The sequence below is a fragment of the Neocloeon triangulifer genome, unplaced genomic scaffold, assembly GCF_031216515.1.
Source record: "Neocloeon triangulifer isolate White Clay Creek 2 clone unplaced genomic scaffold, ASM3121651v1 ptg000012l, whole genome shotgun sequence".
In the NCBI taxonomy this organism is placed as follows: domain Eukaryota; kingdom Metazoa; phylum Arthropoda; class Insecta; order Ephemeroptera; family Baetidae; genus Neocloeon; species Neocloeon triangulifer.
In genome coordinates, this window is record NW_026775554.1 from 11,494,101 (window position 1) to 11,520,921 (window position 26,821).

General features: G+C 38.8%; 2 protein-coding genes across 4 annotated transcripts; one reads left to right on the top strand and one right to left on the bottom strand.

Moving 5' to 3' along the window:
• The first annotated feature begins 41 nt into the window (after positions 1-41).
• Positions 42-26,821, top strand: LOC132197445 (cilia- and flagella-associated protein 298-like). 3 transcript variants are annotated; one of them, XM_059620742.1, is made up of 5 exons: positions 42-296; positions 568-803; positions 867-1,040; positions 1,212-1,430; positions 23,865-26,821. In XM_059620742.1, exons 1-5 carry the CDS (start codon positions 158-160, stop codon positions 23,988-23,990), a joined length of 894 nt encoding a protein of 297 aa, XP_059476725.1. In that variant the 5' UTR covers positions 42-157; the 3' UTR covers positions 23,991-26,821. The 3 variants fall into 3 exon arrangements, with proteins under 3 accessions (XP_059476725.1, XP_059476723.1, XP_059476724.1); XM_059620740.1 differs by lacking the exons at positions 42-296; positions 568-803; positions 867-1,040; positions 1,212-1,430 and adding exons at positions 14,606-14,744; positions 20,549-20,770; positions 21,599-22,035; positions 22,917-23,408; XM_059620741.1 differs by lacking the exons at positions 42-296; positions 568-803; positions 867-1,040; positions 1,212-1,430 and adding exons at positions 14,606-14,744; positions 20,549-20,770; positions 21,599-22,035; positions 22,917-23,378.
• On the bottom strand, positions 5,407-10,623 carry LOC132197529 (uncharacterized). Its single transcript, XM_059620871.1, has 4 exons — positions 10,534-10,623; positions 8,954-9,643; positions 7,590-8,370; positions 5,407-5,926 (listed from the first exon to the last, which is right to left on the bottom strand). The coding sequence occupies exons 2-3, from the start codon at positions 9,620-9,622 to the stop codon at positions 7,600-7,602; spliced, it is 1,440 nt and encodes a 479-aa protein (XP_059476854.1). The 5' UTR covers positions 9,623-9,643; positions 10,534-10,623; the 3' UTR covers positions 5,407-5,926; positions 7,590-7,599.

Here is a 26,821-nt window from a genome sequence, read left to right on the forward strand (position 1 = left end):
CGTGGCGAAAAAGCGAACCCACGGGACGCACGTGGTCGCCGTGGTGACGGTGGAGGGGGGTGCGAGTATTTGACAACAACAACAGAAAGCCGGCGAAAAAATTCTGCTTCAGCAAAATATCGAGATTATTTTGAAATTTCGCCTGGAAAAGTCGACAATGGTGCTTCTTCACATCAAGCATGGAGCCGAGTCGCTGTTCCTTTACGAGGCAACATGTGACACGGACATGAAGACCGTTTACGAGGAGGTCACTTCGATCTACAACGGCAGGCTCAAAATCACTCAACTCTGTTATGGTATATAATTAGATGGATTAAATCAGAAAAATTTTAAATAAATTAATTTAACAGCTTGATTTCTTCCAACGTGTATCCTTGACATATTAAAATATGTGATATCGTGATTCTTCAAATAAATTACATAATAATAATTTAAATTAAAAAAAATTATTTTCCTTGGTAAAATTTTGAATTTATTAAATTTTTATTGTACAATCTCCAGTAAATTCAGTCTTCCTGAATATACCTACATAATTAAATTTCAATAAATTTTCTGTTAATTTCACAGATATTGAAGATTTGGCTAAGTACGGTCCAGTGATGCCATTGGACATGCAAGGTCTGGCACCAGGGCAGGCTGAGGAACTGAAACTTGTGGACGACTGGGCTGACAAATGTGAGGTCAACGGAGGCTGGTCTTCAAACCCAGACCCCATGGGTCGCCGAAACGGACGACAGCCCAACGAAGACATGCAGAAAGTGCTTTTGAAGTCTGTCGAGGAAGCTAAACAGTCAATTTCAAAGGTAATCTTTATCTCGTACAAAAATAATTAAGGACATTTTTAAAGATTTTCCCTTTTTTTGCAGGATCAAGTTGGAGCTAATATTGCACTGACCACAGCTACTATTTCCGAAGCTCTGCACCAACTTCGAGGAGCAACGATGGTTGTTTATCCGATGGAACTGCCCCCTCATGACCCTTGCTTCTTGACCCAAGAAGAATGTAACAGTGTCATTGGTATTCTCGTCGATGACAGAGAGGTTATTGAATTATACATTTCAAAAAAATTAAAATGAATTTTTAAAATTACAGATCTTATTTTTCAATAAAGAAAATTAAATTTATTTTCAATTAACTATTAATAAAATATTAAATTGTAGTGCATTGATTAGAACTGATTTCATCTTCCTTTCTTTATTTTGAATTTCCAGTTCATAGATGGTACTGAGGCCATGCTGTGGTTCTGCAGCCGTCATTTGTCTCGGGAGGGCCCCCTCCACAAGGCCATCAACTCAAAGAATGAGAAGACCAAAATTGTGGTGAAGCTATCAGGCGCCATCAGTGGACCTCCAGCAAAAGAAGATGCCATCTCAGAGGAGGAGAGGCTGAAGATGTTGGCCTACTATCGACGCAAGCAGGACGAGTTGCAGGTAGGACACATTTTTTTTATCATTTTTTTATCCAGTAAATCACAACTTGCACCAAAGACAGTGACTGGACATGACTTGACTATAAAACTTACAGCAAAAATCTTAACTCTTCCATCCCTTTGTCCTCATCCTATATTCCAGAGCCCTCTCTTTTTTTTAGGAAATCAAATATTGAATGAAAAAAAAACGCTAGAGATTTGTGTATAAATAAATAAAAAGAAGATTAAATTGAGATTATATTAAATTTGATAAATTATTCCAAAAATTTAGGTTGGATTATGTACAAATCACAAAGGAAATGAAACCACTTAATTCATAGTTTAAATTTCACTTTTATTTCCTGCTCCATAATTTTTTATAATTCGTAAAGATACATAATGAGAAATTCGCATCATTTCTTTAGATTCGTGAACTGACCAAGAGTGGCCATGCAAGCATTTTTTGCAAATTTTTCAAGATCGAGGCTGTGCCATTGATTGTTGAAACCCCTTTGTACTGAATGAGAAAAACTGATGCCCTCAATAGTGTAGGTCTAGAAATACGCTGCTATAGAGATCATTGAGAGAAATCGAAATATCAGGTGAGGGGATCCGAATTTTTTCCTGAATACGAAAGGAAGAATCGGAAAGGAAGTACCAGACAAGATTGAGTGCGTGTGTGGAGATAATTAATTACCTATTATTTCCAAAATGCCGTAATAATGCTAGCTACGTCATCGTACGTGTGCTCATCACATGCCTCTATTTTCTTTTTAAAATTGGGTATTTTACGAGATAAACTTGCAAGATATGCCAAAATGTGTTGCACACTTAAAATTAACTCGCAAAATTTTCTTAATATGTAAATGGCGCGGAAATCAATGCAAAAATCATGTGTTTAATAAGAAGCGGCTGTACCTTAATTAACATTTTAAAGTTCAAGAAGTGCTGCCGCTGGCTGGTTGAGGTTTGGGACCTATCGCAGTGTTCGGATTGGCCATCCACTTTTTCGTCTCACTCGTAATCAATATGAGCAATCAAGCCACTTCAATTCACCTCAAGTTGCGGCTGCGTAGTTTTTTTCTCTTAACTTTAAGCTTAAAATTCTACTTCTCTTTCATGTGGTTTCGTCTTCCTAACAATATAATATGCATTATTGTGCTTTGTAAAATAGTATCACATTATCTCATGGAAATCTGGCCGCTGCCGGGTATATCAGGGTGGTAATCAAATCACCCGTCACTTCAGGCAGGCGGCCAGGTTTAAAACAAATTAGGAAAAAAGTCAAATTTCACTTTCCAATGCGGCTCGTAGCAAATATTTCATCAATTTGGAAATTTTTCATTTTCTCGCGGCCTTTTTTTATCACAAAATATTATTTGCACCGGAAACAAAAAATGAAGTTTTCTTCTGGAAAAATCGGAACGCGCAGGGCAGCGGTCCTGTCAAAAGACCTTTGCACCTTTGCTCAACTCTAACTAACAAATTTAGAATATCAATGCTTCCTTTCACTGGACATATTATTTAATTTAATTAATGTAACGAATTCATTAAAACTAATTAAACAAAGCAGCCGTTAGCAATGCAAGTGGATGCATGTCCGTTTGTCAAGAATGTGGCTCATTTGGAATGTTGTAAACTACCAGAGAGAATATATTAAGGAAAAACAAAGGAACTAATTTTGTTAATTAAAAATATTGGCCAAGTATTTTCCTACAAAAGCCACATTTCATCTAGTAAATAAAGCAAGTATTTATCCTTCAAAAATAATTTACAATCCCACTTTTCGAACCCAATGCTTTGATAAAATGGACACGTCCTGCTTGCTTGTCGATTGATCAAGACATTTAGGATAGATATATAAATATCATTGTCAGACAATCTCATAACGTTCAACTACGACAATATTGGCATTTTTACATCTTTGATCAAAACTAAACACCCGCCATAAAGTTCAAATTCTATACGAATCAATTCAAGTTGATCGGCTAACTAAACCCGCCTGCTTCCTAATATAATTATGTACGATGCAAAATGAGTATATCTCCAGTTTGTAACTATATAAATGTAAAGTTATACGCGAATCGATCGTGATTAATTATAAAAAATTATGGCCAATGTTGAAATCGTTAAGGACACTGTGTTCGATCGTCGCTCATAACTATTCTTGCAGTCTTCGAATGGTGAAAACTCTTCACGAAATTTTGACTTTATCCCTTGCCGTCCGGAAATGATCCACCTAGTAAACTTCGTCCTCGGCCTGAAGCTCTTCCCCGTCGCCAGTCTCACTGCAAAGAGAAAACGTATTCCTAAGTGCCACTCGTTACACTTATAATTTATTGCATAATAATATATTGCTGAAAAAAAATTTAAAAAAATCTTTAAAATATGAATATAGTATTAGAGTTACAAACTGAATTTTTTGAAACATAAACTTTCATTATTCTATAATGGCTTTAATTTTTAATAAAATATTCCCTTGGTGAATTTTCAAAACAAAACCATTTAGATAATATTTTCTATTTTTTATTTTATTACTAAAGAATGATTTACTACTCCAATAAGTACTAAAAGAATTTTGTCTCTAAAGTATAATCTTAAAAATTCTCATTTTATAATTAAAGTGCACTACCAAAATTATAATTATAATTTTTATTTTCAGAAATTTAGATAAACAATAAGCAATATTTTTTTTTGTCATTCACTTATGTTTAAAAATCTTAATCTAGAGGGACGGGTCTTTTTTGGAATTTTCGAATACCTACTCACTCTGCTTTTTCCTTGCTACACCCTGGGCAGTACCAGAAGATGAGGGTGCCGACCGTGATGCCGAATATGACTGGCGGCGCCACCAGGGCGATCACCAGGTTCCTCACAGTCTTTTCCCAACTGTATTCGGCCACGACCAGCTCGGTGTAGGTCCTGCTGAAGTAGCAGGGGAATGGAGTCTCGCCGAGGTTTTTGAACTTGCGGGCGAACTCGGTGCAGTTGACCTTGGGCGGGTAGCCGCAGCCCTCGGTGTTGACAAAGAACTTGGTGTCGGTCACGTTGAACTCGCCGATGGCGTCGCGGCCGTTCTTGCTGTCGAAGGGCACCCGCGAGTAGTTGACCTTGATCAGGGTGCACTTGAGCGCGGCCGTGGTGCAGCCCTCGCGACACGAGCTCCACGTGCAGTTCTTCAGGCCGATGGCCGTCTCGAAGCTCGAGACGACGCACGTCACCGGGTCGTGGTCAAAGTCGGCGGCTAAACTTGATATGGCCGGGTCAACTATGAACGGGATGAGGAAGAGAAAGGCGAACACCGCCAGGATTGCCGTCGTGCCGAAACACAGCGACGTGTAGAACTTTGCCTTTTCCCTGTTTCAAATCAAACAAAATGGATTCCTGATTAATTTTTCAAAATAATACGTTTTTTTTTATAAATTGATGTTCACAAAAACTGAAATTATTTTGGAAATATTTTAGGAAATGAACTGTAGAAATAATTTAATTAATTTGTGTTTGAATATTAAATTGGTTAAATAGCTTAATTAAAGCATAAAAATTTGTTTCTAAAGTTTTAATTAAAAAAAGTAATAAATTTAATGCCTTATGAAGATAATTCCCATTCAAATTATCTTTTAATTACTTCAAACTGTCTAACTTTTTAAATTGAACTTAAAATTTATGTAAAATCTTCATACCTAAAGGGGACAATTGGCAGTCCGTCTGGGCCGAGGGCGCCCATGGCCGCCGCGGCCTGTTCTGCATTGAGCTCATCCTCCTCGGTGTCTTCAGGTTCGGTGCTCAGGGGTCGGTGGTGGTCGACGTTGGGCGGATGGTGATGGTGCGTCAACGGCGGGTGGTGCTCCTCGCCGACTCGTTCGTAGGTTGAGCCGGCGAGGCCACCGAGACCTCCGAGGCGCGAGCCCAGCCCTGAGCTGAGCGAGCCGGGCTCCAGAGAGCTGGGCTCGTTGTTGACAGGGGCTCTGTAGAAGCGTCTGATCGGAAACATGACGACCGAACAGCAGTGCTCGCTACACTTGGCTAAGCATTATTGCTGAAAGCACTGCTATATCACCTCTCGCACTAATCAAAGCTGAATCGGAATATAAGTGTGAGTCTATTGCCAAGGGCCTCGAACTGGCCTAAATTTTTTTTTCTAAATAGTTCAAAAACTTTTTTATAATGCAACTGTTCCTTCTTCTTGTTAGTAGTACTCTAAGGGCGTGCTGAGTGCTGGTGCGCCGGTTTAACTTGTTTTCGTTGAGATCAAAGTAATGTGTGTGTGTGTGTGAGTTTTTTTTTATATGTAACGCAGTTCCCCTCCCTTGTGAATGAATAGTAGAGTGCAGCTAGTTGGGCGCACTTGTGTTCTCTCAGTGAAGTCGCCGTAGGATGTTTTTAATTTTTTTTAATAAATTTTTTGACCCGTCTCTCAGCAGCGGCGTGGCTGCTGGCCGTCCAGGTGGGTCAGCGCCAGCAGTGACGGAGGTGGGTCGTAATTCGTCGGCGACTCTGCTGACAGGAGAGGAATGCCTGCAACACAAATAACGCCGGTTAGCTTTTTTACGGGCGCTGTGTAAATACAAGGGTTTAAATGGCTGTTCGGATTCATGCGCGGCTCTAATGGAATGACGGTCGTTCAACAGCTCTGGGTGACAGGGTTAGATAAATGTGGGTAATATATTTCACCGCTTCTGCGCAGCTTGGAACTGCAATGATAATTTTCACTGCAACAAACAAGAGCTTTTGCAATGGGATGCGGTGCCGATTCTATATATTATGTTCTAGGAGCAATTTAAAAGTCTTTTACATCACTGTAAATTTTTTTTAGTCTAATCAAAACTTGGATATTATAATGCTCGTTTTTACACAATCAAAATTTGCAAAAAAAAAATATGTCAAAAAAGAAAAATGTAAAAAAAAAACCAAAGACGTGGAAAATTGTCCACGTTCTATTTTATTTTATTCATTTTATTTTATAACAGATATTTCAGAATTTTTCAAATTATTGGATTGAATAAAAAAATTCATTTTTTATTTTTATCATTTAATTTAATCAGGAAAAATAGTTCGTGCTCTATATCGCCTGCAACCAAAAAGCGGCGCATTTCAAGGACCCTTTTTCGGCATAATTATTCCGCGCCTGCTGTGTGCATGCCGAGGGTTCATTGGGTTGTACCACAATAGGCGTGCTTCACGACACGGCCCGTGTAATGTTTTTATCGACCCTCCAGCTCTAAAATCCACTTCCTCCGCCAACGCCCCATTTGCATAATATTTTTTCTTCACAATGACCGTCAATTTGGATGGAGAAACGAAAAAATTGAATGCTTTTCGCAGAACGAAATTGATCGATTCTCCAGGGGAAGTTTATGAATCCGGCAGCTTTTCACGTCATTTTCCCACAGACGTGAACTTTGAAATGTGATTCGCAAGCGACGCTTATTGATTATAAACCATAACTTTCGAGGACCTATCTATCGCATAGCTTGTTTTTCTGCTTCCCTGACGCAGCAGATTTATTTTACACCATTATTTTTCTCCCCTTCGCCAACGGGAAGAATACAGCAGCCGCCTGCTGATAAGAAGGGTTATGCAACCCGGCCGAGGTCTTTGAATGGTCTGCAAGAAAACAATTTCCAACCTCAAAAGCAGAGGTGGATAAAAATCTCGCCGGCACTATGTATTGATTGTGTTGCACGCAACACACTGTGAGTGCCGGTGAGAGTTAATGGCACCGCGTCACTTTAATTGCACTGCTACCGCGCAGCTTTTTAATCAATACAGCAATCATTCCTACATTTCCTACTCCCGAGTGCGGTCGACGATTATTAGATTTACCCAATGATATTTTCAGAATGTGGCGAAAGATTTAAATCGATCAAAATGTGATTTAAAAATTTGTTATTCAATGGCCATGATTACATGAAATTATATGCAAATCGATATTTCCAGTTTTATTAACTTTTGATGGAAATATTTTTGATCAAAATCGTAGAAGTTATTATAGCTTTGATATTCTCCCAGTGCGGGAAGCCATCTGTGTTAATTTTTTCTTTTCAAAATGACTTCCCTTTGTGGCAGTTTGGGATAATTTTATATAATATTAATTATTATTTATTATCGTTATAATTATTTGAAGTGAATTTTACATTTCCATTTTTTTTTTTTAGCAAAATACAAAGTTATTTCTTACGGGACGGATCTCAGAGTGCTATGGCCGCCCCGCCAACCGCTCCTTCCTCCTCTTCTTCGGTTTCGTTCTTCTCAGCTGCTCCCACTCCTGCGGCCTCAGGGTCTTGCGGTAGGTCTGGTGCCTGGTCAGCACTAAGGCCCGACTTGGACTTTTTCGCCTTTCCACATCCCTTGAAGCGCATCTTGGCATCGTCGCCGACCACGACGCTCTTCTGGCAGGTGACCAGGATGGTGCAGGAAACGACAAACAGGCAACTGGGCACGACGGCTGCGAACATGAACTCCTTGTGCGTCTGCTCGAGGTCAAACCTGGTGATGGCCACCGTCGGGTCGTGGTCGGCATAGAAACAGGGGAAGCGGGCCCTGGCGTTGTGGTCGGTGCCGTCCTTGCCGAAGTCCCTGAGGAAGGTGGCGCACTCGTCCTGCAGCGAGTTGACGCAGCCCTCCTGGTTGATCATCAGGCGGCTCTCGTTGGCGATGATCAGGTCCGTCTCAATTGGGGCCACGCGTCCCGTTGGGTCCAGGGCCTTCTCAACGGCGCCCTGAGCGCTCAGACCCAAGAGGTACGTGAAGTTGGTCAGGTCGGTCATGACGCTTTTCGGCACCAGACTGCCGTTGATGCAGTCGCCGGCCTCGATGCCCCTGGTCGTGTTGGCGATGGTGTAACAGGAGGCCATCAGCACGTACGAGTCCTCACCGCCGTCATCTTTTTCCCACGAGTATATCTCTTCCTCGCCCTCGTCCTCTATGGCCACCGCTTTCAGGCACTGAGAGAGGTAAACCTGAAACCGAGCGATAAATTCTGATTGATCAAGTGTCTCCTTAACTAGCCAGTTTTCCTATCTTGAAATATGATTCTGTGTCATCGATCTCAAGTGGGTAAATTGGGATAAAGTTACATGACTCTTTTTATACAAATTGGCGTTTTAGTTCATATCTCTTTAAAATTGAAGATTAATTTAAACAAATTTTTATTATTTATTCAACCATAAATTTAAAAGCTGAAAGATTTTTTTTAATATCTCTCTTTTCCAATTGAAGAAAAGCAAAATGCTCCAATTTTGCTATCAATAATTATAATATATCTTTGCGTTACCATCTCAAAATGAAACTTTAAAACTAGATATTATTTATCGTGTGTTACGTAAGAGCATCAATGCCAGAATAGGATGGAGATGTTTAAATGTCTTTTTTAATGATAAATAATAGAATTAAATTTAAAATTTCTTTCAATGTTTGGAAATAATTACTCAAAATGCTTTCACTTATGATTAGATAAAATTTAAAATATGAAAAATTTCCTTAAGAGTCCGACTTTGAGTTTATTCTAAATTATAAAAATTAAAAAAATAACTGTTCTCTCACCTTGTCCCCTGATAGCAAGATGGTGTTTTTGTTCCTGGTGGGAATATCGACGCAGCGCCTGTCGCAGTTGTAGGGCGTTTTGATTTTGCCGCAGGTGCCCCTGTTGCAGTCGTGCAGTCCGTCCATCTCAATGCACGTAATCTTGCCCCTGCGGCCGGAGCATTTGAGCGGCGTCTCGGTTTCGGCGAAAACGCACTCGAAGGCGTCTGTGATGTTGATGCACGTGCCCATGGTGCAGTTGAAGGTGCCGGTCAGGTTCTTGCAGTCGTCCGCGATGCACCTGCTCTTCTTGGCGTTCTCCTGGTCTATGCCGTAGCAAGTTTTGTTGGCCGCGTTGCTGCAGTTGTAGAAGACGAGGTCGGAGCCGTTGCGCCTCAGGTTGACGTGGACCTGCGTGCAGGCGCCGGAACTCTTGCTCAGGCACCACTCGCCGCACGTGCCCCACGAGCACATTTCCTGCTGCTGCGATCGGGTGGTGGTGCACATGACAGGCGTGTCGCTGATGCCAGACTTGAATGCTCGGTAGGAGGGCATGTAGACGGCCACCGTCAGGTAGACGAGGGCCACGCTGCTCAGCACCGCCGTCATTTGGCAGATGCAGATGGTGCCGCAGATGCGCGTGTCCTGCGGCGGGATCACAAGATCCTCAACTGGTACTTTCTTCCCCATGGCAGGTCTTTTAGTTCATGTCTGCAAATTTCGAGAGGGGTGCGTTTTTAAAAAAAAAAAATTGTCTCTCGACTCAGTAAGATGACGAATTTTCCTTCAAACTTTTCATAAAGCGAAGCAGGAACATTTAATAAGTATTTTAACCTCAAGCTATAATATTATTTTGCTGTTTTTATTTTAACCAAGGGAAGTTTCAAGAAAAATCCATCAAATTAATTAATCAACTAGTTGCTTGTTGATTCATAAAATTTAATCATTAATTGATTAAATGTTTGATAAAAAACATTGAAACTTGAAATATCCAGAAATACATGCTGCGTAATATTTTGAGATTAAATTATGCTTGTTTAACTTGAAAAGGGCGATTTAAGAGTTTGATTTGCTTAATTTTGGGACTATCATTCTATTTTACAGTTGTTATTTACATTTCACAAATTACTTAAATCGATTAATTACGTCTAGTCATTTCTGCCGAAAGTTATTCTAAAAACGGCACTTAATGTAAGAAAAGCTGTCACGAACCTTGTCAATTCTGATAAGCACAAAAAATAGCTTGTTAAAAATTATTAAATTTTTGTTCCAATTATTTTTTATGTGTTTTTCATCCTCTTCTAAATATTGATTTTGAGATTTGTGAAATCTTATGTCTAGAGAAAAATGAAAAATTTGACTCTAGAATGAATGGTTTCGTGACCAGTTTTCGTATGAGGAAGAGAAATTTTAAACTGTCAGTTCCACGAAGCGAGATCGCTCTGCGCCAATATTGACCTCCCGGCAGACATCACAAAAAATGTCCCGGTGCCGCATAGAAATGTGAAAAAGTCGATCTCGTGCATCGCAATTTCGCCAAATAAAAAGGAAAATTCGCCACCCCTATACTTATGCGAGCCGGATGGGAAATGCGGACGCACTCTGGTTTGCAGCCGAGTCACAGTCTGGTCGGGATGATGGACGGCTCGGTAACCTGGTTGCACACGCTCTTCGGCCTCCAAGTTCTGACCTATACTGGCTGCCGGGCGCCGAGGCCGCTAGGTGGCACCGCCGACGTCACTTTGGAACCCCCTTTACCCCTTGCGGGCCGAGATCAATACGGGGCCTGGCTGTGCCGCATTGCTGCTTCTGCCGACCATAATTTTGCCACTGGTGGCTCGTTTTCTCGCACTCGTGCATGTATGTGAATCGATCTTGAGGAATCTCGGCAAATGTTTCAAAGAAGCAACTTTCGCCCCAAAACCGAACGCGTCCGCAAATGTCGGCGCCACTTATCAATGTTGGCGCCACCCCTCAAAAGATCGAACAATAAATCACACACTTAAGGTGCACGTAAAAAAGGCCTACCCCAACAATCTTGATGAAATTTTATAATCGATTGAGATGTTTAGCCTCCTCAAGTGGCGATGATTGTCTCGTCTGGTTCACTTGTATGCCAACTGGCGGCTGGCATTTATAAAAGGGGTTTCACACCGCCGGTAAATCAAAATAATTAAAGTGTTATTAAAAAGCTTTTTCCAATATTTCTCATGAAAAAGTTTTGAAAGAAAAATTTGAATTAGCCTTTCAAGGCTCCCAAGAAATATAACTGCATAATCTTTGTAAGGAATCTTTGTAAGGCAAATGTTTTATCAAAAGTATTCAAGATGTTCAAATAACACAAAATAATTATATAGGAATCTGAAATAAAAAGAAAATTTCCAAAAAAGAAAATTTCATGCAAAAATTTGGTAAAATTTGTGCAAAAAAAAATGTTAAGGAAATAAAAATGATGAATTTCATTAAATTCCTTTAAAATCAACCCCCTTATCAACGCTATAAAGCTTTCGATTTTCTTTCCGATTTTTTTCTGTGACTAAACGGACGCTCTGCGTGCTCTCTATCAAATCCTAAATCTAATTTAATTTTTCCCGTGTGCTGCATGGATGGCGTGCACATTTTGCGTTCTAACTTCTCATATGGGCCAGCGACGATTTTATGGGTCCCTGCCAAAATATGTCCTCAATTATGGTCGTTTGCGGCAAGTAGGCGTGCATCACACCCTGCAATTGCCCATTCCGATGCTCACGGTTGCCTAGCACCGCTCGCCTCCAATATGGCCTCTGCATAGACGAGCTTTAAAAGTTCATCAATTTTATACACACGACGAGATCCACCACTTAACCACTTTCTTCAGTTGCCGCGCTGCCAAGATTTGCGAAGTAAAATCATATTTCACTATACTTTTGGCACAACAATTACAATTCTTCTGGCGGGCACGTCTCCACTGATGGTGAATTATGCAAATTTAGAATTCCCAGTGGTACCTACTTATTCATTTATGCTCGGTTGTAAATTTATTAAGGTCTTTTTTGTGAGATATTTTGATTAACAAAATATTTTTTGTACGAAATTTTACAAGGTTATTAAAAAAATGTATTTCGATTTCCTTCTTTAAATTAAATAGAGCCATGCAATCGTATTCAAATTATTATTTAAAATAGATAAGTCTAAATTACGTTTGTTTTTACGATTTTAACATTCTAGAGTGGACAGCTCTTTTATCTTTTCCATTAAAGCACTCGGAACATTATGCCTCCCTATAATCTCTCCTAATTATCTATGCAAGAACGGGAAATGGTCTGATTGTGAGTCAATGCTAAAAATAGCAGAGGCAAATATTCACGCGGAGCCTTTCAAAAGTAATTTATTTGATTTATAATATAATATACGAATGTGTGTGTGTGTCGGCGCAGAACTTATACGGGAGTGAAACTAATCGACAATAGAAGAGTGTCACATACAATTTTTTCACCCGACACCATTAGATATAACAATTGTACGTGCCCTGAAAATGTGACGAAGTTTGCAAAAAATTCGTTTATTCCTGCTATATTATTTGTATATTTTATAAAATATCAAAAATTAAGTTGTGAAATTTGGCTTTACGTGACGGCGTGCGTCAACCTTGAATTAATTAATTGCCTGCCCTTTCTTATACGACTTTGGAAGCACGCAAAAGTTAGTGCCGTTGAGCAACACAGCAAACTCGGTCTGACCATCAAGGTGCGAACGGAACGGAAAATTTTCCTCCCCTGATCGAGAAAGCTCTCGCCAGGCGCCAATTTCGCGGCGTTCCACCCACGCACGCCCTTCCACCCCTAGTACGGTGGTGACCAGGGCGGCGAACAGGAACGACTCGTTGACCCTGGGGGGCACCTACCTGCAACAGGCTGCGAGTGTCTCTCGATTTGGCAAACGCTGGCTGCCTCGGGCCGATCGCCGCCGCTGCTTTTGCACTCCAATTCTAACGTGGTAGCAGCCGGGCCTGCAATGCTCCTCTCAGACATTCACGGCCTAAACCAACCCCAGCGCCACCCCTGGCCGAGCCGCACACCCCTTCGACCACGACGACCCGCGCTGCTTGAAAACATCCAGCTGCGCGTAAGCCTCACGCGCCCTCCAGCCGCCAAAAGCCACTCGCCCTTCACACTTTAATCCGCTGCCCAGTCGTCCTTGCCGAGTATGACTTGCAGGGACGATATATCTCGTTGCTCAATCAAATGAGCTGGCAATCAACTCTCGTGGGATCACTTTCTTGGGATGCCAGACTGCTTGATTCGTTATTAAGAGTTTTTTTTTTATTACTATTAGTTTTAGCTGTGAAATCTTTCAAGAGATTTATAAATTAATTTGAAATTAAAATAGGTTAAAATGAAAATGCAAAAATTATTACTTGAATTTTGTATATTTAGTTAATTTTCAAAATTTAATGAGATCCAAGTATTTGTTAAAATTTTTTTTAATAAATAAATAGAACGTTCACCTTTTTTAACCATTGAATTTAAAAATATCTTGTTAAATGTGGTTTTAAACTCTTTAAAAAAATTCCACCAAAAAGCACTAATTGTAAGTAAATAGTCATTAAAAAAGGCCACACATAATGAATTCACCATTCACTTTTTAAATCATGTTTAATACAGGACCTTCGCTGCTTTCAACAATGCAAAAGTGGCTTCCTTTTTGAAGCAGAGAGAAATAAAATATATTGAAAAAATATCGTATCAATTTTTTAGGCATTTTTCTGTTTAGACACGTTGCGCAAACATAATTTTTAGAACGTTTTCGCTCTGCCAATTTCAATCTGACCCCACATTTCAGCACCTATTCTGAAAGCGCCTGCAAGACAAGCTAGTTATGCAACTCGCACGACAAAAATAGAATTCTGATATTATATTTTTACTCTCGCGACTAAAGAGGCAGTTTGCAATTTTCAAAACACAGGTGCATAAATTTCATTAAATTATGCATCGTCAACTTGATAAAGTGTTTAGCTTTCTCAAGGGACGTGTTAAATTCTGTGCCAAGTCGGCCGTCCGTGCAGTAATTAAGAGGGATAAATAATTAACGGCGTCTCTTGTGAGCTTGCAAAAGCAGTGCGAAAACAAAAATTGGATTCGTGAACATTGACACGTGAAATTAAACAACAATGTATCGATACACTCTAAATTCGTCCGCGTACAAACTCCGAAGTGACGTCAAACAAAATCGAAGGCAGGAGGAGCATGCAAGGGTTGACTCGGTCAATAGGGGTTGGCACAGAGCACGGGTACCAACCACGGCGCGCGTTCACCGCGCGCACCCAATCCTCGCCGTTCGATTTCGCAGAAAGGTGGAAAATTCAGACACGGTGCTTGAAATAAAATTCACTAAAAAAAGGAAGAAAGTAAACAAATAGTAAAATAGGTGTCTCGTCGAGCACCTGGTTTGGTCTCAAGTGAAAAGGGTTGCACTAAATAATTCACGAACCGCTTTACCAAAGTGAGTGTAATAAAATTGACATAAATTTTCGCCACCAAAAGCGGCACCTAGAATTAAAAAGGAAAAAGTGGAATATTAAAAATAAAAAATGTGTATTTTTTTAATCTAAGTGGTGGGTGGCGAGGGTGTTCGTGCGTCGGTTGGCGAGCGTGCCTTTGAGCCACTGCGGGCCCAGTGCTCCGTTCTAGACCGTACTTGCAACAGCAAGGCTAAACGGTGCGCTGCTCGCTCGGTGGGTCGCTCGGTGCTCGCTGGTGAACACCCCTTCGACTTCTGTAATGGATATTATCTAGTGCCTTATTACGTTGTCCGCCGTCAGCAGCCCAGCTCGGTGAGTGCAATAAGAAGTTTGTCCTCGCGGGCCGATTTGCGAGCCAGCAGGACCAGCCAGGGGCCTCCCTGGCTGGCCCTGCACTGCTCGCACCGCGGCACGTTTCAACCCTCCCCATGCAATTCAAGGCAAAACCTTTAAAAATTCAAACGTCCCTTCGCTCTGACATTCCGCCACTTGCACGTGTCCGTGAGTTGCGAATTTATTTGCGTACAGAGATGGCACGCAGTGATGTTTGTTTGCGCCCATTACCATACATGTGACATAAAACGGAGCCTAATTATAAATTCAAATCAAGTGTGAATGTCTCGTTAGGGCCCTGTGCACTGTGATGGCTCTATTTGCTGCGCCGGTCCCTAATTTGATTAAACGCTCACGCCGGGTGGGTGCAATTTGGCCAGAGGTCCTAATTGCAATACTCTATCTGAGCTGCTATTTTACGCCAGAAAAGCTTGTTTCGCTCGATTATCCTGCTGAGATGTTTATTAGCAAACTGTCTGAGACCCAAGTCGATAAAAACAACAGCTGATTTGGTACATCTCAATTTTTTAAACGAAATTAAATATCTGAAAGAGAGAAAAAAGCCAAGAGGGAGAGTCAAATTTATAAGTTGAAATTTCTTACGTTACATTAATTCTTCTTGCCGAAATAAACCATGAAAAATTGCATTGTTAATTTCTTTCTATACAACTGTACGTGAAAACTTATTGGCTTAATATATTAAAAATATTTAAATTTTTTTATCTCTTTTAAAAAAATCTTGAAAAAGACCACCGAAATGTAATTAAAAAGAAGTGTTCTAATTATCATCTGTCAACAGCTTGGAAACCAAGTTTTTTTTTTTTTAATTTTTTCACTCTCTTTTTAATGATTTTTGGTCTGTTTTTAAATGAAATTTGGCATGGAATTGCGCAATTCAGTCATTCTTTTAGGACCTGCAGGCGCGAGTGGTGCGTGTCTTTGAGCACGTTCCGGCAGCTCCTTGACTGGCGCATTTAAGAGCTCTGCAGGTTGCCTACTTGCGACAATTGCAGGCGCTTTGAATTAAAACAGCTCCGTCAAAGGCTTTGTTCCACTTTTATAAAAATTCGTTGTTACTTTTGCTAAAAATAATAACTTTTCACATTTTGTAAACGGCGGAAAAATAAATTAATACATTATTCATGTAGTCGTGCGTATAAAATTGGATTTGTTAATTAATATTGAAGGGATTAAATAATGCGGCGTTTGCGGTGTCAGCCCGCTACCGCGCACATACCCGCGGCTGTGACCTCTAATTTACACGCAACCGATGCCTCCTTTGCCTCTAAACCTTTCCTCCATGTCATTTTTATTCACCGCGTGCCTGCTTCTCCGACCCCTTGTTAAGGCGACGTCTTGCACCACTCCACCCCATTCTAATTTAACCCGCGAACAAAAATAAAATCCACCCTCCACCTTATTATTTTATTTTCACTGAAGACATCTGCGTGTGGGTTATTTAAATAAAAAATATATTTTTCAAATAGAAATCTGCAAATAATCTGGTAAAAAATTATTTATTATTTTATTGGAAATTTAATTCTTAACATTATTTTAATTTAATTTTGTCAAATTTGGATTGATTTTATATATGGCATATAAAATTATTGCAGAAGATCTATGAAGGTTAATATTGCGATAAAAGAGTTTATATGCGTCCAAATAAAATTGGTAGCCTATTGCCACTATCATTAGCATAACAATAAACAGGTCGTTCTCCTCTTTCCAAAATGTCTGAAAAATTGGTCATTCCAGAGCTATCAAAAAAGGTGGATTGACTCAAAGCGTTGCTAAATTGGCCATCATCCAGAAAATATCGATCGGGACTAGGCTGGGATGCAAAGTGCGAAATCTCTTGTGAACGCCGGAATGTTTTTGAGGATTGTTGACGTGCCTGACACACATAGTCAGCAACCGCACTCTTTGCGTTTGGCAAATAGTTTTCTACAGCAGGTGCGCCGCGCGACGCTGCTTTCAAATCCATTCACAGCAGCCGCAAGAAAAGCAGTGCGTTGGAGGGCTTCTGTAGTTGTTGCTAATGTCGGCTACAATTTGCGAAACCAAACACACACCTTAAGCTGGGGTGACAATCTCGTTGGTATTGTTAAGCAGATTTTTCACTGAATGGCATTTAGGTGGGTGCTTAAAACAGAAAAATACTAATAGACATTATGACAGGACAGTTACAACTGTTGCAAAACAAAACAATGAGTTGGATATACAATGGAAATAAAATAAATATACCATATAGGAATTAATTTTTGGATTAATTTTGTAATCATTGCATAGAATCATGTATTGTCTTTGAAGTATTTCTCAAAGCAAAACGAGTAAAAATTTATGAAATTCAAAATTAAAACTATTTATTTCCTTTGATTTTTTAAGCCAGTTTTAATCTTTTTATTGATTATTCTTCATTGAAAATTAAAATTCGGGAACATTCTTTTGAAGTATAATATATATTATCTCCTTGTTTTAACTCATAATATAATTTTATTTAAAATAATACAAAAAGAAATTACGGAGAAATTTTTTCAATGGAAAAAATTTTTGACATGTATAAAATTTTGTACGCCATACACAGTTTGTTACTTTGTTCCTAATGCAGATTCATGGTTGAGATTGTCCTCTTTTGATGCTTGAAAAAAAAACATCAGCCAACCCATTTGTACGCCTTTTTCAACGGCTTAACTTTAAATCTGAACAAACAGTACATGCAAAGTTAAAAAAATCCGAGGAAAATATACTGATGATCATTCTGTTCACGTTTTTCTGCCTTCCGCTGCTGAAAAAAAATCCTGAAAAGAAAAATGGAGATTTTCGTAATAAAAAAACTAATGCTTGTATTTTTTTTACTTCAAATCTAAAAATGCTTTAGCGTGACCCTGAGAAGATGCCGAATGGAAATAGAATGGGAAGCAGTAATGGGCAAACTGTCTGGTAATTTGCATGAGAATGCCTGTCGGTGGAGATTTGCGAGGTCACTAGTTCGCCGCCGCACCTACATTGCACTTGAACGACCGTCTCGGTGATATTGCCGTTTGGAGCCGAACCAACTCTGCAGATTATTTTGATTGGATCTTTACTGCATTTTGTTGTAGTAGAGCCAACAGCCAGCCGAGTACATAAATGATTTGGCCTCGTTTCGAACGCAGCAGGCCTGCTTTTGCTCCCTACTGCTAAATACTCGCGCGCGCGGCTCATTTGGTGCTTTCCGCTGTGCCCCCGCTGATCATCGTTCATTTGGCTGAATGTGGCACGATTTGAGGGTTGGAGTGCTCAAATAGAAAAGGCGAATTCAATGCGCGCGGGTGGAGCAAGAAATAATAGTCGGCGGTTGGCACAGCTCGCAAACATTTACAAATATGCAGGTCACGCTTGCCGCAGAATGGAACTGGCCTATGCTTGACTTGTTCAGGGGGCAGAAATGTTTTGTTTTTATCATCGCTGTTTATGTAGCGATATTGTAATCTCATTTTTTTTCTGGGAAATAACTTTCATGATTAACTAAGAATGAAAGGGAGACTCAGATTTTGTGTTTTGTCATTGCTAAAAGTTCTACCAACAGTATTTTATTTTTATACGAATTAAAAAATAACGTTTCTATTAAAAAACAATCAGAAAAAATATTAAAAATTCTTCTGCAAAATTATAAAAAAAAAAAACTGAAGGAAGCCACAAAATATGTAAATTAAAATTAGTGGATAATTTACAGCTAGTGCTTAAAACGTAGGCAAAATTGGAATAAAAAAGTGTTCTCGAATTCTATGACCTGACAAAGCCCAGACGAAATAAAAAGTTTAAATTGAAAGTACAACAATTTAAAACTAACAATAAGCCATAAATTAAAATTGTCACATTCTCACTAAATAATTTCTAACTCTGGAACTGAACAGCTGGAAATAATTCTTGGAAATTATATTGGCTTTTTCCAAGCTATTTATTTTAGATTTAAAATAATTTTGTAAATTGTACACTATTTTTATTTTATTGTCTCCAATAACATACTTTCTCTTTATTCAAGTTTGAATTACAAACTCCTTTTCCCATCACTATTTTACCTTGGGTTGCAATGAGAGTACGGTTGAATTGGGCGGCACAGTCTATCTTTGTGTATTGTATTGCGTGCGCAAAGTAGCCGACTGTAAGCAGCCATTGATTGCGAGCGAGCGGGCGACCGGGTGGGTATCCATCTCTGTCTGGCGTGGCGTGTCACGGCGGCGGAATAAGGGTTGGCACGTTGGCTCGGACGCCATGCCGCCGACCCCTTTACTGCACTGCAGTATACATTTTACAAAAATTCATTTCACATGCCACAATTACTTTGCCGGGTCGCTTTTCCAAAGGCATCAAAAAACCTATCCGCAGTTTGGCGTAGTGAAAGACCGTTTCTGATAGAAACCAGCCAATGTATTTTGCTTAGTTAGAGAGTAAAAGCAAGGCTTAAAGTGGCTCATATGCAAATTGCAAAGTACAAACAACCGTGTAAAAGCTAATGCTTGTCCTTTTTTCTGTACATGACCATATCTGTTTGCAGCAGTGTCGCAGTCAAAGAGCAAATTCTTATAATCTGATCATCTGATCCAAAAATTTCTGCGGGAAATAAAAATAAAAATTGGATTTTTTACTGAAATGTGGAAATATCAGCTAAATTTAAAGAAAGACTTACATACTTTTGCTTCTTGTCGCTGCTCTTAAACGATCAATTTAATTTTTATGTTCATGATTTCTATTATTTTATAAATTCAAATAATTTAGTGATTTACCTTTTATAAATTATTAAGTATACACATGCAACTACTTATTAAGAAAAAGAAATAAATTTTTATTTTCTTAATACAAACATTTTTTTTGCAGGTATATTTTTACACTAACATAAGTCACATGCTGAATTTTTGCCAACTAGCAATTTTCTTTCTTCAGCCAAATTTCAAATCAGCCATCATTACTTTGAGATTTAGATTTATTAACCAAGGTTTCTACCAAAAGTAAGCCAAATTGCGTTGCGCGTTGTTGAAAAAAAAAACGTTCCGTATTCCAGCGGCGCTAAACGCTACACCTGATTAAGTGCCAAACAGCATAAATTTTTCAGCGTCTGTGGACGTAGAATCAATATTTGTACCATTAAATATTTCTCAGGCTGTGGAGCAACGGCAGTGCTCTCTGCAGCGAAAGGAGCAGCTCTGCTAAAAAGAAGGGTCGGAAATCAGAAAATAAAGTTCTTGGCGCTGCTTAGAGCGCTGAGGCGAAATGAGAGCCGCCAGTCCGGCACAGTCTTGTTTGCATCTCTAGTGAATGGTGTACGCAGCGTGGTGGAAAATCAATGCAGCCGTGCCAGCCGCTTACGCTTTCCTCATTGGGACAAAATTAAAAAAAAGCCGTGCATTTGACAGGTTGTGAAATCCACAAAGAGTTCAATTAGCCTCCAGTCTCTAACAATCTGCTCTCTCTTGACAATGATGAAAAAAAATTGAGCCTTCCTATTGCACTCATCTTGTATATCTAATTTCATTAAAAGAGAGAAAAAATAACTAAAAAATTCAAGCAAGTGTAGAAATGAAAAAAATATTAATTTAATTCAATTAACTCTGAAGTTTATTTTTTAATTGTTAATATTTAAAGCTGAAGTGGATCTGGGTGTGGCGAATAAAAAGACCATCTCTGTGGCGTGCTCTGAATGGACACAAAAGCGTTATTCACGCGAAAATTTACAACTTTTTGCCTTGAATTATGTGACGCTTCCGTGGCTGCACATTTTGCTGTCTAACCTTTTGAAATTTCAGCTAGCAAATAAAGGGGCGATGGCACCTCCTCACTAGAGGGCCTGGACCAATCCGCGCGACACGATGGATGGGGAAGCGGCCGACGAGCCCCAGTCCTTTCGCGAGAAGGCCCTTTTCTACACGACGGCCTTCTTCGTCCTGCTGGGCACGTTCAGCCTGTTTGCATTTTTGTTTTTGGTTCCATTCGTTATCGACCCAGCGTTCACCACCATATTTATGCAGGTAATTGGCCTCAGCCACACGAAACAACCGTCTACAGTCATATTGCCCTTACGGTGAATAATTTCCACGCTTTTTTTTCGTTTTCAAGTTTCGACCAATAGAAAAGCCAATAATAAATTCAACTCCGCAAATTCCAGATGATTGCAACAAAAAATGCGTCGAATTGATTATAAATTTGAGTCAGAATTACATTAATTAAATTCAATGACCCCTTAAAACTATACAATCAACTAGTTTTGTGGTGAGCAGCTATATTTTATGATAGTTTTTCCCGTATTTCCTATTGTCAGGCTTCTAAAAAAAATACTGAAAAATACTGAACAACTGAGTGAAGCAAAATCTGCAAAATACTAGAGATTAATATGTGTGATTGAATCAAATCTGCAGTTAAGTATTTTTTTAAAAAGGCCTCTAACGTAAAAAGGTTCAGGAAATACATTTTTGTGCAAAGTATTATAAAAAATCACATAATTCCACAAAAGATTTTTTTCCAAATTCACTGTATTGAAGAGCTTTTCAATAGAACTATAAATGTATTTAACTGAGTTGAAAACCGTTTAATTTTGCTCAATTAAACTCAAGAATGAAAAACGAACAACAAACGATAAAATTTTAACATAAAATAAAATGGAAATTTCGAGTGAAAGCAAAAATTTATTGTAAGCTCCACGCATGTATTAAATAAATTTTTGCCGTCCTTCAAAAAATCGATGTGACCCGCGACAATGCCAAACCTTGTTGAAAACTTAATTCCACCCCTATACAAAAGTAGGCAGCAAACATAAAAATATAAAAACTCAAGTTTCTTTTTCGCACCCTCTTGCGCAGTTTGAGCCGCGGGCGGCCCAGTGCGTGACCTCGGAGACGATCATAAAGCGCGGCACCAAGAATTGCACGTGGGCTTCGTGTCGCGAGGGGTGCACCCGCGAGGTTTACAACTGCACGCAGATCCGCGTCGACTACCGCATCACGCCACTGAGGCGGCTGCCGCAAGCGGCGCCGGACGACGACGCCGAGGTCACGTCGCCGCTGCCCGAGGAGCCGCCGAGCGCCGAACTCAACGAGTGGAGCGCTAGGGTGGCCAAGAAGATTGCCAGTCGGCCGGGCGCCGACTACGAGTCGGGGCCGATCGAGTGGACGGCCGACTGGATAGATCGCACCTCGCCGCACAAACTCAACAAGCGCGACGTCACCATTGTGCCGCTGATGAATGACACCTCCGAGTGGTTCTTCACAGGGGCCAAACTCTTCCCCAACGTTAAGGGGTGGGTAAAAAATTTATTAATTATTGATTGATTTATTAATAAAACGACATAAAGGCGTGCAAAGACATTTATCTAAGTAAGAACAGAAAATACAAAAGAAAAAAATATGAATTGTAATTTATAATTTGATTGTTTAAAAAGCCTAATAACATTTTTTGTTCTAAATTTCAAGTATATTTTTCGACTAACTAATTTTTCTTAAAATTTCATCCTTCATAGATTTCAATTATCTAGTCAAAACTTGATTGATTTTAAAATTGCGCAGAAATGTTAAGTTTGCTATTTTTTTTTTTTAATGAAGCATGTTTTTAAGTTGTCCCTGATCTCGAGTTTAAAAAAGACAACAATGCAAAATTTAAATATTACATATTGTGGATGATATAAGATAAAAGATTCTTGGCTTATGTATAAAGTTTAAGGACTCCTTATTGACATAGTCAAATCAAGTCTTTTCAACAATAGAACCTATTTTGGGCAATTATTGGGAATTTAACAAACCATTGTTGTAAAGACTTGATTTGACTATGTCAATAAGGAGTTCTTAAAACGTGACAAACTAAATCATTTTGTAATAAACAGAACAAATTATCCAAATTCAGCAATCATTTACTAAAATAATAAAAATTTAATAAATAATAAAAACTCCAGGAAAAATAATCATCAACTTAAATTCGAAAAAAAAAATACATATTTGATTTTTAGTTCCAATATAATTATATATTCCAAGTTAAAATATAAATGAAAAAAACTATGAGTTTTTTTTACGAAAAATTATATTTTTTAATAAAAAAGATTAATTAAAAAAAAATTAAACAAACTTGTACATTTTACTTTCATAACTTTCATTAATCTATTTTTTTTTAAATTTACGTTTTGCTCAGGTGCGGCTACCCACCGATGTTGAACTGCACCATATTTTTGTGGAAGTACCAAGCGGTGGGAACCAACTTCACTTGTTACTACAGCCGCGTTGACCCGATGCTAGTGATGAGTGACCTGGACATGAAACAAGTTTACCTGAACCTAGTGCTGGCCACCGCCATCCCGATCCCGTCGTTCATCATCTCGGTCATCTACCTGGCCTTTGCCTACTTTGTCATCTATGCCGAGGAGGAGAGCGTTGACCCCGAGTCCGTGCTTCCTGTCGAAGGCGAGGAGGGCGCGGTTGAGGGCGAGGAGAAAGAGAACCTCAACGACGGCGAGGTGGAGCTGGAGGACAAAGCGCCCCTCGAGGACAGTGGTGGCGGTGGCGACGAAAACATCGGTGGCGACGAGAAGGAGCCCAGCGGAAACGGAAAACCCGCCCAGCAGCCCACGCCGGTCGAGTCCACCCCGGCGTCTGGGTACGTCTCTGCTTCGACCACCCCCATTAAGTAATTCACTCCGACATCTTGAGCTTGCTCTCCTTTTGCCTGGTTTGAATAGAGAGATCGAAAGAAGTGGTTTCAGAGTAGATCTGACTGAATAATTGTTTAACCAGTTTTTGAATTTGCAAGCAAGCACAGCTCAACCGAATTTATTTGCAATAAGGTTTGATAAAAAAGACTAAATTAAAACAAAAATATTTTTATAAATTATATTTCAAAACCCCAACCTTCCTTTAAACTGCCTTTATAATTATGCAAATTTTGCTGTAACTTTAGACAATTTCACTGACTTGACAACCCAACTGACTTGACTGAATTGCACCTAAATACTTAACAAGCACCAATGTTGTTATTTTCACTTATTTCAAAATTTTAGATAATTGATGTGCATTTTGATCAATTTTTAGGTTTTGTAGAAAATTTATTAAAAAATTAATGCATTTCTTTTGTCTGAATTTGCAGCGACTTGATCAAGCCTCCAGCCATGATGGTGGTTCGTCCTACGACCCTTCAGCCGAGTGGACCGATAGCAGCAGTCTGAAGCGACAACTAGCGGGTTTCAAGGGTCCGATCTCCTGGCGTCCGTAAAAAGATAATCTTGCTGCTTGCGCACATGTGTTTCAAACTAAAAGCGCATTTCCATTCCTATTCGACTGCTTTCTGTTTGACCTATGGCAAAAAGCTATGCTGATAGGAGAGATATTCGGGCAGGATCTATGGTGATATTTGTAAATATGGATTTCAAAAAGCTCACAAGTTATTTCGTATGGACGCATACCTAAAGTAAAGTAGCAATCAGTTTTTACAAAATATTGTTTGCACTTGTTAGTTTTTTATAAAGTTCTGAATGCTAAAAGTGATTTGGATGTTTTTGCTCTTGAATTTTTATTTTCAAAATTGACGTATATGTTGGAAAATTTAAGCTCTCTCTGTATAGGCGCAGCACAAGTCAAATCTGGCAAAATGTAGGTTCCCAGAGTGCGCGGCCACTTTTGATTCACTGGAGGAAAATGTGTTAAGCATGCCAAATTTTATTCGACGAGCTACTAACGCCATACATGTACAAACGTGTCCAGAGATTTTGTGAAATTTGTCCACTAATATTCAAAGAAGTTTATTCAAGCAACTCTGAAATTAAGAGAAAGTCTAATATATTTATGAACACCAGTCTCACTCACAGTCACTATCTAAGCATTAATAAGATGTGTGCACTCACGCACAATCACACGCTAGTGGTCTGTGCTTCACAATTACACACGCAGTCCTTCTGAAACAAAGACAAGAATTTCTTTTCATTGGCATCGTCCGTCTTTCATTAACTTAAAAAGAGCAAGAAAATTATGATGTAGTTTGTATTTTTATGAGTGTGCGATTTCCCAAAGGGTGTGAAGTGTGAATGAAACGATTAGCAGTATAGCTCCTAAACTTCCTGTAACGCACACAGTTTGCTACCAACTCTGCTAATAATATGAAAGGCTCACTCGATTTTTGCAGCTTGAGAAGTGATAAGAATGAAAATACATTAAAATAAATTGCTTTTGTAAAATGTTATACTACGCTGCTGTCCAAATAATGATCTCAGCTTAAGCCACGGTTGAATACCAAGCAGAAGAGAAAACGATCTACAAGACTAACTTTTCTTCCCTGCGTGAGAATATTTGTGTTAAATATTGTAATTGATATATTTGAATTTTTGTCACGCTCTTTTAAAGCCAACACTTTGAATTGTTACATACTTCATTTTTCTCTAAAATTATTAATTGATAAAAGCAAAAAAAAAAGCTTGAGGAAATGCTAAAAGCAAAATGACCAAATCGCCCCTTGGTCTTAACCCCTTTGAAATTTTCCTGGCGTGCATTTTTGGTCATCTTGACGCTTGATTTGAATTGCACTTCAACACTCCATCTAATTCCATTGACTGCTTGATCATATATTTTATCATATCTGTGTGTTTAGCGAGATTAAAACTGTTAAAAAATGCAAAATATTTTTAAAAAGACAGAGAGTTAGCACAGGAGGAAAAATATTAAAAACACAAAACGTGTCAACTATTATGTGTGTTTTTACCGCAGTTCTTAGACGTTAGATATCCGGCGCAAAAAAAGTTCCAAAGTTTGCAAACTCTGTATAATAGCATCGCAGTTTTTGTAAAATATTTTGAATGGACCAAAATGGCGTGTGTGTTGGCGAACAAGTTTGTTTAATTTACTCTTAGTTTTTATTCAAACCAAATTTTATTTCAAATAAAAACTATTGCCTTTTGATGTGTGTGAAAAATGTAAAATTTATTATTTACTGAGGTTAAAATTTATAATAATTATCAAATGGAAACTACAACATGTTGGAGTAGCTAGAGCCGAGACTAGCAAAAGTATCATGCAATAAATCAATAACAAATAAGTAGCTGGAAAATTACTGGATGTGCGGTAAGTCAACAAATATAACCAAACCATTAGCAGTATTTTCTAGTCAAAGAAAAAATAACTTAATTTACTGAAAATGAGAGAAAACGAGGTTATTTAATGAAGATATTTATAAAACCATGCTAGCTTACCAAAAGTCATAAAAGTAAAATATAAACAAAGCTCTCGCACACTCATGGCCAACACACACTCATTTCCTTCTTCATATTGCGCGCAAAAAGTTCACTCTCTATCATTTCATGGGGCCTTAATAATCCATTGTAAATGTGAATGCTAATAAAATATTATGAAAATGCAAATAATACTTGCGAACCGTGAAAGTTAATAGCGCTACTTAAATGCAACTGAAATGAATTTTTTCAGTTGTTCCCGGGTTATTAAATTTAGCCTATTTAGCTAATACATACTAGGTATAGTGGCTTGTTAATTTCCAACTTGTGTTCGCAACGCATTTACAAATTAATAAATTGTCATAAAAATCTGTAACAAATATATTGAAACTTCATGAGCAATTTTGGACGCAATCGAAAATAAAGCAAGCGTCTGCAAAAAATTCTCTAAAAGTGAACTTGAAAAGAGAAACTGTGACTAACGTGTCAGGTGATTGTTTTTAAAAGAGCAACTCCTAAATAACACTTTTCTCTCGCACGGGAATAATCTAGCCATATTATTATATCCATGCAAAATTAAAACTCAACATCCACCATAAACGTTTCTGCATACTATGCTGCTCTCAAGAGTCTTGTGTCCGTCATGATGCTTGCGGATTGAACTGTCCGACTAGACATGCCCTTTCAACATAATAGTACAGATAATTATGAGTATTAAAAAAAACACTGCATGAAAAAAAAATGAAATCTCTCGCAACAGTGACAATGGAATAATTATGGAAAACGAATCTCTTGTAAAATGCTTTTTAAACGACTACATGCTGAAAATCGCAATTACTGAGCAACAAATTTACTATTTGAGCATTGCGCTATCGTAAAATAAAGA